Genomic DNA, 16,162 nt, shown 5'->3' with positions numbered 1-16,162 from the left:
CCTCAGCCCCTCTTTCTAGCCTCGCTGTATGGGGACTCTGCCTCCCACCTCAGGGATCCAGCAAACTGGCCAGTTTCTGTTCATCACACAAGCCCCTCCCTCCCCACCCCCAGTGGAAACCCTGCTCTCTACATGACGGCCAGAGCCCTCCCGCAGGCCCCCGTGTGGGCATTTATATTTACTCTTTTCACATTTATTCCCATATACACACCAGATGTGGACATGGGATTTTTCCCATAAAAGATGAGCTTCTTGAGGGCTGCCATGGTTTCGATTTTGTCTTTGCCTCTCCAAGCCTTGGCTGGTCAAGGCCACCACAGGGACAGAGCTCGATCAAATATGGCATAACACAGGGCATCCTGCACTCCACTCTCCAAAGCTATGGGCCACACACCACGGCCCCGGGGGCATCCCTGGAGCTGCAGAACGGAACCCAGCAAAATCTGAACTTTCTCGGGGGAGTTGTTCTCTGGTGCAGAGATACACGCAAGCCCAGAGTGTCACAGGCAACGTCCTCCTGCATCAGAGGAAGGAGAGGATGAGCAATGAGGCAGGCCAGAGTGGCTGAGGAGGGCAGTGGTCCCTTCTCTGACCAGATCTTATCTTTAAATGTTTCAGTGTCTCCATGATGGTGTGGAGGTTGCAGCCCCTCCAGTGGTGCAGCCCTGGGAAGGTCTGCAGCCTCAGGGCCTTTCACTACCTCTCCAAATAGCAAAGATCCTCTTCTTTAGATTTCCTAAACTGAGACACACCCACCGTGAGCCTGATGATTACCCAGAGATTTACTTCATTGTTGTTATCCTACACCTTGTAATCCTGGCCACAGTGACATCTTCCAAAGACCTATTAAAAGAGTGGAACTTTTCATTTCGAGTCTACCTTTCTGGGCCTCCTTGTGGCCTCACCAATTCAGGGCAATGGACAAAAGAGATACTCACCAAATTAAAGTGGTTTTAGAATACATATTCGGTAAACCTAATGTGATGTAAATTTATTTATAAAAAGGCAATAAGTAGGTCTTTTCATTTCCTAGGTATTCAGAAACCATGTGCTTTTCAGTGCCTCTGTATAATTAATAAACTTAGCTCTTGCCCACTATTATAGTAGGTGAGATTTCCTCAAACCAGCAGCACTTTTTAAAAATCCAAAAAAAGAGACGTTTTACTGGGCTTGGTTTAAAAAGGCCTGGGAAGGGAGAAGAAGTTTCTTCTCGATGAATGCATCTTCCTAGGTTTCCAGATATGTTGTTTCCAAACAGGGTAGCAACGGGTTGTTACCTGTTATCCAGAGTCTTAATGTCCATGCTCCTTTTTTCCATTCCATTTGTTTCCTAGGTTTATGGACAACCTGCAAACAGAGGTTCTGGAAATAGAGTTTCTTTCCTACTCCAACGGCATGAACACTATCAGTGAAGAAGACTTCGCCCGCATTCTCTTGCGGTATACAAATGTGGAAAACACAACTGTGTTTCTGGACAATGTTCGCTACAATATGATAGAAGAAAAGGTATTTCGGATTATCCTTTATTCTCTTGTTGGAAATACCCACCACAGCGGCCGCCTCTGATTTTGTGCGTTGCCCACGCCGCACACCCGATGCATGCACATACACATACGTGTACGCACACGTTCAGCCACCCGCGCACATTCACACGGAGAATGCCCACATACACACACACGCACACGCTCACAGAAGGTTCTTGTCTATTTCTTGTTTAACCTTGAGCCTAGAACGCTGTGGAGTGGGGATGGGGAGAATGTGGTGAAACTCCCTGCTGAAAATAATGTCGGAAAGTTCTCAGTCCTCCCAGTCAGGTGCTCGGAAAAACAGCTGGGGATCCTTGGCCGGTCCAGACTCTGTGTTCCGAGAGCTCGGCTGCGCCCGCCTCGGGCGCAATGGCGCTTCTCCCAAATAGGAGTCTGAGGGCCTCTTGTCTCTTAGGGCCCACTTTATTCACGTCCAGAAGTGGCGTCATTAAAAGGTCATTCTCAGTGATGAGTGAGGAGTCTTATCCTGGTTGAAAGGAGCTTTTCACAAGGGGGCCGGTGGGTCGAAAGCCAGACGCTGGTTTGTCCCTTTGTTGAATTACAAGTAGACAGGATCGGAAGTTTCGGAGCAAGAAAACCCTGGAGGGGCATTGAAAGCTCAGGGCAGCCCCACAGGAGGGGGTGACTAGGGCCACTTTCAAAGGGGGAATGCGTGGGGTCTGCTCCTTCTGGTGGTGTTTGGGCAAGGATCTGGTGAAGAGGCCTTGGGGCCTTGAAAGCCCGCGGACAAACTTCCTCTGTTCAGTCCCAGCAGCCGTGTAGGCAGCTCTTCTGAGGGAAGGGGGCACGTGGTACCCTGCCCAGTCTGACCTCCTGGGCATCGGCCTTTCTCCTAGCGGAAAACTAGGCAGTGTGGATTTTGCGGGAGTCGCTTTGGGTTGAACCGTTGCGTTCACCAGATATTATCTAGGATTCACCTGAGCACTTCAGGAAGCCGGGTTAACTTGCCCAAGCCCCCAGCATCGTGCTGCGCTGGGCTTCAAACTGAGCTTTGCTTTTTATTGGCACGCGGACTCCAGAAAGTTTAAGTGGACAAAGTGGTCGATTCACCTCCCGAGACCGCTTCACTTCCCTTAAAGAATCTTCCTGATAAATTTAGTATAAAAAACAACTATCGTTTTAATCGAAGAACACGAGTAATACCCGACCCCAGATCATTCAAAGTCCTCCTGGTAACAATGGAGACGTTGCTATGTGACAGACAGGAAGCGCTGGGAGCCTTCTGACCGCGGGCACGGGGCCATCCCGGGGAAGTTGCTGGGAATGCGTTTGGAGGTGGTGTTTTAAGAGTAGATCCCTTCCTTTGCTTCCCTCGGGGCTTTGCCGTATATTTAGATCATCATTTTGGGTCTGCAAGAGTGTGCTGATCTGTGTTGAACCACCAGCTCTCTGAAAGAAAACAAGGATGTGTGCAGGGCACGCTTTTAAATTTAATTGACATTATTAGCCTTTCCTCCGCCATTTTCTTAGTCTGGACAATCAAGAAAACAATAAATGAAGCCCTGATTGGTGGAGTTTGCTCCCACCAAACGCTGACACGCCAGGTCTCGGCATCCTGTTCTGATGGTTCCAGCCCACTGGGCAGGAGCCCCTGTGTGTCTCTGGCACGATGGGCATGATAACAAATGGAATGCGTCAGTACCTACTGACAGCAGGGTCCATTGCTCAGGGCAGACAAAGCTCCAGAGCAGCTTTCAGGCGGTCTTCTCATCATGGGACTCATACTACCAGCTCCTCTTGGTGCACCAGCCCTTCCAGCTGGGACTGGAGCCTTAGCTGAGAGACCCTCAAGGGTCTGGGGGCAGGCACAGAAATGACTCCTTCCCAGAGGCAAGAGTTGGTTCCTTCATTCCCACAGTCCCTTGGGGGAGCAGCAATGGATGGTTTGGGTTTGAAGAGGAGAGTTTCAGCATTACTGACTCATTGTGCCAGGGTCTTAAAGCCTCTAAATGACGCCCACATAACAGGAGTAAAAGCGTGGAAGTCACTTGGAGGCACACCTGAGTGCTAGCAATATGATGATAAGACTGTCTTTGAGCCTTCTAAGTCACAAGAGCACACTGCCCCCTTCTACCTTCCACCTTCCTCATGGATATCTTACCTGGCTCTCTGTTCTCCTTGGCCTTTGGGATGCTTTTGGAGACAGCAGCCCACAAGTGTGGACTCAGTCTGGGTTAAAGCCTTCCTCTAGACATGGTGGGGCTGGGGTGATGGGAGGCCCATGTCCTCATCAGGCTTGGGCTCCATCTTGGGCTTTCCTGTGCCCCAAAGCAAGTTGTCTTTCTGTTGGGATTGGAAGCTCAATTCCGTGTGGACGGTCTCGGGCGGGTAAAAGTGGGACTTCTAAATCTTAGAGTCTTACGAGGCCCTCCATGAACAGTGGGGGTTCGAGAAGGTCAGACTGAGCTAGCTCGGCTAGCTCGGGTATTTCCGCCTCTCCCCTGGAGATACGTGATGGGTGGAGTCTCCCTGCCCTCGAGGTCGTCCCAGATTGGAGCACACCTAGTTACCTAACAGCACGGTATTGAGATGCAAACTGTGTGGCTGAAGATTAAGTAGGATTGAGGAAGCCAGAAAGCTCTCTCTTAGCACGTGTGGAGCCTAAGAGGACAGTAGGACTCCGCTTCTTTTCTTTCCTCTCTCCCCTCCCCCTCTCTCCCCGCTTGTACTTCTACTTCCAATCCCTTAAGCTTAGCCTCCTTAGGAAATCTCCCCCTCTTCCTCCTAAGGAAGACCCCCCTGCATTTGTAACCCAGACCCTGTAATAAAGCTCAACCCCTGTTCAACTCTGGAACGTCCTTTCTCTCATACGTGCATCCGGCGTGGCCAGCCGAAGACCTCGGAGGTGAGGTAGGAAAGACTCAGGTAGCCCAATACAGGCCTCTAGGCTTGGCATCTTTCTGATAGTGGCAATAGCATTAAACTCACTTCTACCCAATGCCTCACCTTCCTCCAACCCCTCCAGTTCCTCATCCTTCCATATTTCAGCATTCCATGTAAAACAAACCACAAAAGAATCAGAAGGTAGCATCATCTTGGAAGGTGACAGGGGACCAGTCCGGCAGGTAAATAGGATCAACCATTTCAAGACTCCACTGGTGCCCTGGTTCTAATGCTGATGACCCCTAAGGCACCACTGCCCCAAGAGTGTGACTTACAAGTTCTGTGACTGAAGATGTAGTGATAGGGAATCACACTTTTCAATTCACATCACCTTTTCCTCTCAGTTTCTCCTGCTTTGGAGGGAGCTGATTTTGACAGGGAAAGGTGGGCGTTTTGAGTTTGAAATGCCTGTGGGACATCCCTTGAGTATTTTAAATGTTCGATGAATGAGACAAGTGCTGATTTTAATCTTGCTTTATCATTAACCTGTGACATAAAGCTATGTGTACAGGTGAGAATTTTCAAATGAATCTTAAGAAATCACCTGACTTGATCATTTCTTAACAGCCAACACATTTTCTTTCAAAGTTAAATATTAACATCAGTGGCACGTATTTTTAAATTGTTATTAATCATTCAATTTTCATTGAATCATTTTGGTTGCGTCACTTACAAAACAGTTTTGCTGGTTTCAGTCAAACGTTCTGAAAACATTTTCATCCACCATGAGCTAACAGAAATATGTGGAAAGAGCTTCCCATTCCATTTTGAATAAGAAGGTGCAAGAGGTTCAAAGTGTTCTACCTTGAAAATGTCTGCTTTTGAAGTCCATGATGTGGGAAGGTGGGCAAGGCCTGCGTAGGCCTGTCCCTGCTGTCGGGGCTGGTGCACTGATGGGACACCAGCCATCACCCTTGTAGCAACGAGGCCAGTGACCAGTATTCATTTTAACAGGGCATCACATTTGATGAATTCCGGTCCTTCTTCCAGTTTCTGAACAACTTGGAGGATTTTGCCATCGCACTGAACATGTACAACTTTGCCAGTCGCTCCATAGGGCAAGGTAGGTGCCTCTCTTCTCAAGTAAAACACTCTAGGGATGTTTTGAAACCTAGCAGAAATAGCACTGGTTTATATACTGCAAAGCCAAAGTCCTCACTTTCACGCTTCAGTGAAGTGAGAGCAACTAGAAAGAGCGCTGAAGAGAAAGAGACAGAGAGACAGAAAGAAGGAGAGAGAATGCGCAAGGAAATGCAGGGGACTGGGGATGGAAAGAGCGCTGGTGCAGTTGAGTGCTGGAGCAATGCCACAAAGCCCCCCTCCAGCAGAGCTCCCCAGATCTGCCTTTAAGGGCTGCCTTTGGCGTTCCAGAGCACCACTTGTCTCTTTTATGTTTAGAACAAGCCACCTCTTGTTAAACCGAACATTTCCGGAACCTGATGCACAGCACATGGGGGCATCTTCCTGGCTCCTTAAGAAAACACATTGCAGAGGCCAGGGCCTATTACAGCCTGTCTTCACTATCCTCCTGCTTCATCAATGTTTTAAAGAGTGTCATTGATTCCTGTTTTTGGCCAAATAGATAGGGGGGAGGGACTCCACAGTGAGCCTTCTCCTGTACCTGAGTTATTTTTTTAAACAATTCAGCAGCAGCACCTGCCAGAGCCATGGCCTGAGTAGGCCACTGCCCAGCAGTACTTCACCCTGGGAGTCACCCATCTCTGCAGCAGGACGGAAGTCCTTCCTTATCATCCCTTCCCTGGGGCCAGCCCAGTCATTGTTATACTACATAATATTTGAAGTCGTTGTGTCTGGGTGTTTTGTTGGCCTGCTGACGCTGCCTCGATTCTCCGTATCCATTCACAGAATTCTGCACATTTGTCATTTCCCCCAGTTCCTTGGGTTGCCATTACTTTCATTCCCCAACAGAAGGGCACCCACTTTGTTTCCAGATCTTTGCTGTCACAGAAAAGTCCCACTTGAACATGTGTGGGACTGAAGAGGAAGGCTTCTCTTCCTTTCTCTGACCGCCTTGAAGAAATGCCCAGCCATGGAATCTCTGGGTGCTCTGTGCTCCTCATTCCCCAGGCCCTCCTGCTGGAATGGCCCCACTCCCATTAAAAAGGGTAAATTATCTGACCCAACCCCAGATGACAAAACTGAGTCCCAAGACTTGGTCAAGATCTCAGAGGTGGCCTCAGTTAATTAGTGGCAGAACCGGGATCAATGTTACTAGCAAATATTGATAATAAGGCCAGCAGGATCACAAAGTTTTATGTACATACATGAATAGATAGATAGATAGATAGATAGATAGATAGATAGATAGATAGATAGATAGATACACAGACATTATTTCAAGTCTTCCAACTCCAAATCTGACATTCTTATATTATTCGTACTCATCCATCCTTCTGTATGCAGCTCAACTCTTTCCTCCAGGAAGTGTTCCTTGATTTTCCCCAACTAAAAGTGATCTCTCCCTCCTTTGACTTACTGAAGCTATTTGTGTGAGCTCCTCCTCCGGCACTGAAAGTACCTTTTATTATAGTTACTTGGGTCAGTCAATCAATAAACATTAAGTGCCTATTATGTGCCAAACAAAGAAAGGTAGAAGATAGCCCCGCCCTGGAGGGCCCACAGTCAGGCTCAAACAAGCTGTGCCCTGTGCCTGTGCCTGCCTGGCCTGTGTCCTGTTCTACCCGCTCCCACCCCAGACGGTACTTGAAGGCAGGGATGTCACCCAATGAAATCCCATGTGTAAAGTGCTCAGCACAGAGCCTGGCACACAGTAGGGGCTATGTACAGGCTAGGCGTTTTTATTATTGTTCACACCCATATCTCCCGCATCACTTGTGTCATGAGAAGAACCCTGCTTCTGGAATCATAGGAAGGAGGGAAGCAAAGAAACATTTATATATCACTCCCTTGTGACAGGCTGTGGGCTAAGCACTTTACAAAGAGGATGGTGCTCTTATCAGCCACACTTTACAAATGAGAAAACTGAGGCAGACTGAGGCTAAGTGACTGGCTCAGGGTCACCCAGCTAGTCAGTGTCTGAGGCTAGATTTGAACTTGGGTTTTCCATCCTCCAGGCCCTGTGCTCTGTCCATGGTACCACGTGTACCCGGGTACAAATTCTGACTCTGATGCTCCTCACCATTATGACCTTGGGGAAATCATTTCACAGCCACCATCCCTGACCTTCGTTTCCTTCTCTGTAAAATGATGGAGTTGGGCTAGATGGGTTCCCATCCAGCTCTGCCCCACTACGCCCTGAGGATGACCCAGGCTTGCACATCACAAGAACTCAAAGTCTATTTTATGCTTTAATACTCTAATTTTATGAGAGACAGAGACAGACACGGGCAGAGATAGAGTGCCAGAGGAGGACAGGCAGAGAGCAAGAAGGGGAGAACTGCTTCTCGACTGATTCTCCGATGCTCTGAGGGCCCTATGGTTCCACTCAAACCGGGCTTCTTTCCCAAGGACCCCCTGGGCCAGGCCCTGAGAGTGGAGGAGGACTGGCCTGGAAGCCAGGGAGATCCGGCTTCAGACCCACCTCTGACATTCATTCCCTGGATGATTCTGGGCAAGTGACCGGACCTCCCCAAGCCTCCATTTCTTCAGCTCAAATGGGGACAAGGATGTACACAGGTCCTGCCTCCCAGGAGCTCTGAGGCTGAAATGACTAAAGAAGGCGTGGCCCTTAGCCTTGCTATCCTCTGGGCAGAGGGTCCCTTCTGGGCCTGCAGGGCAGCCAGGGGCCTCCAACACCTTTGTTCTTCCCCAGTCCAGCTGCAGGAGCCCAGGCGCACAGGTGGCGAGCACACAAGTACACACTCATCCCAAGAAGACCCGAAGGGACCAGGAGGGGTGTTGGCACTGAGCTGCGCCCCTAAATAAAGAGTGGGAAGAGTCTGAGCAGCAGAGGGTGGAGGGGGCGGTTCTTCCCCATCTCAGGCAGAACAATTCTGCCCTTGTCCCTACCCTCTGCCTAGATGAATTCAAGCGTGCCGTCTATGTGGCAACCGGCCTGAAGCTCTCACCCCATCTGGTCAACACCATCTTCAAGATTTTTGATGTGGACAAAGATGATCAACTGAGTTACAAAGAATTCATCGGCATCATGAAAGACCGGCTGCAGAGAGGATTCCGGGTAAGGAGAGAGGGCCCCTTCAGGGAGGGTCCGGGAGCCTTTGACCACTGAGAAGCCCTGGATTGAGTGGACTTAGCTGTAGGACAGTGAAGGCCGTCTTGGCAAAGGCCAGGTTTGTGCTGGAAAGATGCTGGGAGGGATGCATGAGGAGACCCGGGGCCCAGCAGGTCAGGGGGCCAATGAAGAGCTGCTAACTGGAGCCCCAGAAACAAGTTCCTCTTCTCTGTGTCTGGGTCCGATTATTCCCATTCCATGACCTGAGAGAGGCTGTGCTCTGCCTCTCACTGTCCCCAGTCATGGGTCTGCAGACAAGAATGAATATCCCACTCCCCCACCTCCCTCTCTGTCTGTGTCTCCCCCTTCTCCCTCCTCACTTTCTCCCCCTGTCACTGTCTCTCCCCCTTTTTTCTTTCCCTCCCCCTCTGTCTCTCTCCCTGTCTCTCCTCCCCCTCCCTGAGAAGTGGGTCTCAGAAGTGGCTGTGGAGCAGGGGTCAGGGGGCAGATGCCCCACAGACACCTTTGTGGGGGCACCAGCAATACAGAAGGAAAGAGAAGAGTCGGGGCTTTATGAAGTAACCAAGAAAGGATTCTTCTTGGTGAACTAAACTCGTCCATTGACAGTGGTAGGAATCAGAAACGGCCCTGTGTCGGTGGCCATGTGGTTTCTCCAGTCAGGCGCCTGATGTTGGGGGAGTGTTGGGGGAGGAGCATGGGCTGTAAAAACGGAGGACCCGGTTTCTCAGCCAGAACCTCTGCCCTTCACCACTGACCCTCTTTGCTTTGTCTTTTCCTGCCCCGGTTCTTGGGTCTCTTGCCTGGTGGTCTGCTCCGGCTCCCTTTTCCATCACCTCCTCCCCAGGGCTACAAGACGCTTCAGAGGTACCCCACCTTCAAATCCTGCCTGAAGAGGGAACTCCACAGCAGATAGGTATGTTCACTTGTCAGTGTTCGTGGACGGGCCAACCCACACCTTGACCATACCAGGTGCTGCCTCCCATACATGAGCCCCATTTATTGCTCTGCTTTCCAGTCTAAGGCTGATTCATCCTGCCCTCTCCAGGGGGCGTGGCCATGATCCCCACAGGAGCTGTAGGCAAGCACTGGACCTCAGTGCCTGTTGTCTGAGGTCCACCCAGCCTGGCTGAATACACAGAGGCTTAGCACTGCAGAGCTGGTCACCTCTGACCATGCAGGGGACAACCCAAAGTGAAAACCAAGGAAACCTTGGAAGGGAATTAGATGACTGCCCCACCTTTGGGTGTAAAATGCTGAGATTCCATTGGCAGGATGTCTCTTCAACTAAGAGACACTGCCGATGTCCATACCTAAAGGTTGGTCTGTTGGCCCGACCCACTTAAAATTCATCTTTGGCTAAGACCCAACTAGCCACAGTGTTTTGGGAAGGGCTGCTCCAATCAACTGAGTGTGCAAACAAGAAAACTGTGTTTGTTTCCACTCTCATTAAAAAATCTTTCAAAAATCCATGAGTCCAGTTTCCTGAAGGAGTAAGCACAGGTTGATCTTTTCCTTGCATGCCCTCCCTGGCACATGCAGTTTGGGAGCTGGAGGGAGTCTCAGAGACTACTGAGTCCATGCCCCTCGAGGCCCAAGGAGGCTTGGCGATGAGCCTGTGGTCCATGTACAGAGGCCTGTAGAAATACTTACTAACCTGATCTGGGATATCCTTCTGGACTTTTCTCATCAGGCCACTGAGCCTAGGATGCAGCCCAGTTTCATGATCACTGATATCCGGGGTGATCCAAGGTTCTAGGGGTCCTATTCATCTGAGATTTGCAGACACAAGTCTACTTTTGTGGTCTGCTTCCCATACTGTGTTTTTCAGGTTGTCTAGGAAGGTTCACAAGCCAATAATCCTGGATGTTTCCAGAGCATGTTTTGGTTGGACTCTGCCACATTGCAGTGTTGGACAGGGCAGGTATCATTGTCCTCATGCCATAGGGAGAAAGGTAAGGATAAGAGGAGTTAGCTACCCAAAATCTTGTGGCTGACAGTGGCATGGCCAGGATTTGAACCCAGGACTAACTCAGTGCTTTTTCCACTGCCTCACTTGGCCATCCTAATCTCAGCCAAGTACTTGTCCACGATTGTTGTTACAGTGATGGATCTGGCAAAAGAAACAGGAGCCCCTGGTCTTTATTTGAGGGACTCTCTCAGTCCTCAGGGACCCCCTTCAGCAGCCTCTTCTGGCTGGGAGGCAGAGGGCTACAGTAGGGTCTCCTCTCTCAGTGCCCAGTGCCCAGCACCCAGCCAAGGGTCTGCCCCAATGGAGGAAGGAGCAGCCCCAGCTCCTGACATTACCCAAAGTCATTGGGCAGTATCTCACCCTCATCCCAACCTCCTCCTTCTTACAGGCTATGGGGGGCTTTCTTCCCCATTGCTAGGGAGCTAGGTACCTTTTCCCAGGTAAGCTGGGAAAGAATCGGTTTTCCAAACAGGTGTCTCAAGTGTGCTTGCTTGAGAAGGAGAGGACTTTGTTGTTGCCCAGAAAATACTTGATAAGCCCCAGGTCATCCTGTGGTGTGGCCCATCAGCATCACTAACAGCAGTGGATCTGATTGCCTGAGGCCCTGGTGGACACAGGCCAGGCAGTAAACCCACTCTGGTGTTCCATGTGGCCACTGGGAGATAAATGCAGGAAAAAGCACCGCCTGGACCTGAGCTGTCCAGTCAGGAAGGAAGCCTCAGAAGTGAAGGGTGTTATTAGCACAGCGTGATGACCCAGAGGAGAGCAGGAGTCCTCAGGGAGAGACCCCAAGATGTCCCCCAGAGAGCCATCAGGTCTAATGGATGTGCCCATCCACAGTGTGCCATACCAAAGGGGAGGCCAGGCAGGTCAGAACAAGAGAGAGGGAACCCGGCTGGCTTTGAGAGAGTGCTCTGGCATCAATTACTATGCTGTGCCAACATTCAGCATCTCGTCTTTTTGGACCCATCTCACTAGTCAGCTGAGGGATTCTGAGATGTTTAGCCTAGAAAAGAGGAGAGAGCTAGGGGAGCGGAGGTGGGCAGTGAGGACAGCCTTCCTCGAATGGGAAGGGCCCTCCTGGGGAGGAGAGGCTGACCCCACAGGACATAGGTAAGAAAACAGTTTGACCTGTGGGTAAGAAAAAACCAGGTTAAGAGGATTCCCCCAAAGTGGTTTGTGCGGTGGATCAGTGGAGGAGGAATGACCAGCTGCTGGAGATGTTGCTAAGGCAGCTAAGGGTCATAGAGCATCTGGGGGGAGTCATAAAGACCTGGGTCTTCTGGCTTCCAGTGTCACGTCCCCAGTGCTCTTCTCAAACCGTCTCTTCGTAACAAACAAACCAACACAAGCAGCTCTTAATCGTGCGATTCTCGCTTTGGCCAGGTACCTCCTGGACTACGTAAAGGATGGTTGTCCTGCCTGAGTGACCCGGCAGTCCTTTCAGAGCCTGCAGAGGATGCTGAGATAGGGAGAGGAGAGACGGAAAGGTGCAGGCATGATCTGTTTATCCTCGATCCTTGTCCGCGGGAGCCACGTGCGGGAGACCCCCAGCCTGCCAGCCGTGACTCACTGACTCTGTGCCCTTCTCCCTCACTCCCTTCCCAAGGTGCACAAAGTCTAAGGATCCACTGAGAAGGCGCGTGTCCTTTGTGTTCACCTATTTATTTATTTACTTGGGGAGATTCACCCATCAGGTGTCTCGTGGACTAGGGGGCACTGCAGGAAGGCGTGTCTTGTGGGGCTCAGGAAAGGACGCTGACTCTTTGGGGGGGCCAGTGAGCGTCCCTAGGGCCCAGCTGTGCACACAGAAGGGTTGAGGTCTATGTTGGCCATGCCGTTCTAGCCGGATACAGCCTCGTGCCCCTCCCCAGCCCCCGGGATGCACTTTGGACTTTCAGAGAGCTTCATGAAGGGGTAGCATTGTGGGAATCACAGGAAACCCTTGTGCTGCTCCCCCTACCCCCCACGCCTCCCCCAGATATCCTGGCTCTCCAATGAAGAGGCCCCTGTGGTGGGCAGGGCCTCTGCAGCATGCTCCTCCCCAGGCAGTTTGTCCCTGTGTCCCGGACTGCATGAGTAGAGCTCATTGTTGGTCAGGTAAGAATTAGTCTAGAATGAATAGTTTGGATGGAAAGAATGTTTGTATCATACTATTTATTGGTAATAATTTATTCTTTCTTGGAAAAGGACCACATGGAACAGCAGGGCTCGGAGCAAGGTTGTTTTTAGGTAACCACTTCAAATCTAAACGTAGAACTTATTGTTGAAACATTTTGTCTTTAAAGGACAGAAGAGTAAATCTCTCTTAAAAACTGCAGATTAGCTTCGCAAGTAGAGAAAAGCATGTGACGTCTTTCCATTGATTATTGCAAGTCTGTTCATTAATGAGATGCTCCCACTTGGTCACCCTACTTAAAAGCTGTGTAAGAAGTTCCTGGGAGACACGTCCTAGCTCTGGGGAGACGGGATTTTCAGATTGTCATTTTCATAAATGAAAATCTGCAATGCCAGTGCTACCTTTTAGCCATTAACTTCACTTTAGCCATGAGGATTTCATCAGGGTGGACCCCTCTTCCCATCCAGATAACCGTGATCTCCAAGAGTTGTCCCAAAGACAAAATCATCACCTGGTGGCCAGTCCTGTTGGGCTAAGTACCTTTGGATGGGCCAGGCCTTGAAGGCCAGGCTCAGTCAGTGCTGAGGCTTGTCCTGGCCACCTTCCCAGCAACATTAAAAAGGATGGAATATAAGAGGTGCCAGGTCACCTTCCTCTGCTAGAAGGCAGCTGCAGAGCTGATAACTAGTGTAGAATTTTCAAGATGGCAGCACCAGTGACTGGTGCTCTGAGTCTGGCTAGCTCCCAGCTCTGGTCTAAGGAGGGGCAAGTCTGTATCACCTTGCTTTGGTTCCAGTTGTGCATTTAAAATACAATTTGGGGGTTTGTTCAAGGCCAAGGGAGTGACTAGAAAGCTCCAGCTCTGCCATGAGGTGAGCACCTCAAGGTCCTGCTTAACTTAGACTATATTTAGGGTTAGTGTTAGCTCTGGGTGGGGAATGATGCTGCATAAGTAAGCGCCTGGCTGCTCCGACCAAGGTCTGAGAGAAAGCCTGGTCTTTGGGCCGTGTGGGCCATAGCAGTGCCTGAGCCAGCCCAGAGGGCCTAGTGAGTGTCTATCTGTGTGTGAGACTGTTGTACAGTGTTACTATGTGAGTGTGCAAGATCATGCCAGAAACCTCGTAAAAAACTAGTCTTCTGCTGATTACCACGCATCTCTATGTGCTACCAATATTTGCCTCTATAAAATACTTTATGAAAAGATTGATATTAGATCCCCGTGTCAAACCCTAGCATCATGTCAGAATTCCTGCATCTAAACGTGGCATCATGAAATAAAAGTTTGAAGTGACATCTCCAAAGTGCCTCCTCGTGTGCACTTTTACAATGTCTTCCCTCTCGCCATTTATTCCTTTGGATGTCTCTTGAAAGATAGAAGTGAGATAGCCCTGTAAAAACTGGGGCCTTGATGCTGCATGCCTGGGTCAGTGCCCTGGAGACAGGAGGCCAAGGGTCTCTCTGTGTCCCTGTCCCTGACCCTGGGCAGAGATGGCTTGAGTGGCTCCAGTTGGTTCTATTGGTTGGTGACCGCATACCATAGTGAAAGGGCCACAGAGTCACCACCTGTGACACAGGCACCATCCCCCTCTCATGGTGTCTCAGCCACTGTTGTTTGTGCCTGATATTTTGAGTTTTTATTCGATAATGAACCTGCCAGTCACATTCTTTGCCACACAGAACTGCCCCTAAACAAGACCTGCCTGGTCTTTTGCAAGAAGGGATGACTTCATTCTTTGAACTTGGCACATAGTGGGTGTTTAATGATTGTTGACCGATTCACTTCAGCAGCTCTTAATCAAGTTTCTTCTGTGTGTAGAGCATTCAAACCCACATGACAGAGACACACAGTTAAAAGGCTGTACCCTGGGTGGAGTGGGGTGAGCAGGTCACCAGCACAAAGGGTCCGAATGGACACCCGAGCATGATGGGGACATGAGGAAGGCCCCCCTTCCCGATGGCTGGGTCCACCTTCTCCAGTCTGGTCCTGGTGAAAGCCCCTGGCTCTGCTCTCACCATTTTGTACACAGTCTCTTGCCCACCGAGCTCAGAGAAAATCAGACATGTTTAAGAGACATGGGCCCTCTATTGAGGGCTCACAGTTGGGCATGCAAATATCCATCTTTTCTATAATGGTCTCATTTCCAAAGGACATTGAAATGGGAAAGGCAGAATATTGTTACAAAAGACTCTCCAGGAGATTTGGAAATGAGAAGGGCAGTCGAAGCAGTCAAGACCGCAGCGATCAGAAATGTAACTCCACAAGGTCCTGCTCAACATCTCCTGAAGGCCTGCTCAGACTCCTAGGAAATGGACTTCGCTGGGGTAAAGGAATCCTCCGTCCCCTGACTTCAACCTCCACCCCTCCAGTCTGAGGCACACGGGCTCCATGGGACGCTAGGCCAGAAAAGCAGTCACTCCCACCTAGTCAACCTTGTGGTGGTGAACTTCCCTCCACATGTATGGAGTCCATCCCCAGGCCCAGACCTGAATCTTTCCAACCTAGGAGGGCCTGCTAGGCTTCTGCCCAGCCCACAGGAGCCTTGGCTTGTACAGGTCAATGTCCAGGGAAGCCATGGGCCTTCTCCTTGTCCTCAAGGGAGTAATCTAACCATCAAGACAGCTTGACACATGTGGGTACTGCCCCTGCAGTGAGCATGACCCAGACAGCACCAGGATCTACCCTTCATTCTGTTATTGCCATGCTCTCTGCCCACATGTACCCACTCACCTGCCTCCTCCTCAGGTCTGAGGACACACACACACACACACACCCCATCCCCAGCCTGCTGCTCTCTTGACCCCTTCCCTCATCTGTCAAACCCAGACCTGGTGGGGTCATTGCTAGTTTTTGAGTCTATGACCTTCTATGCTGGCTAATGTCTGCCAGGAGTCACTCAACAAACATCTGTTAACACCTACTACATTCAAATGGCTACACTGAGCACAGGGGATAGAGATGAAGAAAGGCAACCCCAGCCCTACAGGGTCAAACAGATGGATGTGCCAACACTTGTGTACACAGAAGCCAGTTCAGTCCCGGGCCTGACGCTGACTCTTCAGGAAAGCATTTCCCCAGTGGTTCCTCAAAGTTAATAGAGGTGTTAGTGGAATACCAGCCCCTGGTATTCTGAGAGCGGCCAGTGCCTGGCTCCTGGCCAGGGTCAGGGAAGTCTTGGCTCAGTCACTAGACTTGCGCGTGCCCTTGGACAAGCCCAGTAACCACTAGGAGCCTCTGTTTCATCCTCTGGGAAATGGCAGTAATAATCCTTGTCCCAATCGTGATTCAGGGATGCCTCGAGGAGCAAAACTTGGGAAATTTGGAGTGGCACCAGGGCAAGGTGTTAATCATTCAGCTGCATGCAAATAACACTGAATGTCTTGAGGAATGACTTTCAAGACAGCATGTACCCTGACAGGGTCAGTCTTTGTTAATTGTTCTTCCTGGCAGTGCCCACCTGCTGTGGGCAGGC

The 16,162-nt window shown here is 50.3% G+C and overlaps 1 protein-coding gene across 2 annotated transcripts in view; it reads left to right on the top strand.

Annotated features, from left to right (window-relative positions):
• MICU3 (mitochondrial calcium uptake family member 3) overlaps positions 1-13,993 on the top strand; it is a 78,800-nt gene extending 64,807 nt beyond the window's left edge. The window contains exons 11-16 of one of the 2 annotated variants that reach the window (XR_011970820.1): positions 1,335-1,506; positions 5,385-5,493; positions 8,432-8,589; positions 9,449-9,517; positions 10,433-10,556; positions 11,960-13,993. Coding sequence is in view for 1 of the 2 variants with exons in the window: in XM_072625659.1 (XP_072481760.1) it covers positions 1,335-1,506; positions 5,385-5,493; positions 8,432-8,589; positions 9,449-9,517 (508 nt within the window). In the remaining variant the exon portion in view is untranslated. The remainder of the gene's footprint in view (positions 1-1,334; positions 1,507-5,384; positions 5,494-8,431; positions 8,590-9,448; positions 9,518-10,432; positions 10,557-11,959) is intronic. The other variant, XM_072625659.1, reaches the window with a different exon arrangement.
• Positions 13,994-16,162: the final 2,169 nt, after the last annotated feature.

This window comes from Notamacropus eugenii, chromosome 7 (assembly GCF_028372415.1).
Source record: "Notamacropus eugenii isolate mMacEug1 chromosome 7, mMacEug1.pri_v2, whole genome shotgun sequence".
Classification (NCBI taxonomy): Eukaryota; Metazoa; Chordata; class Mammalia; order Diprotodontia; family Macropodidae; genus Notamacropus; species Notamacropus eugenii.
The sequence above is the reverse complement of the archived record's forward strand: the minus strand, read 5'-3'. Positions and strand labels throughout refer to the sequence as shown.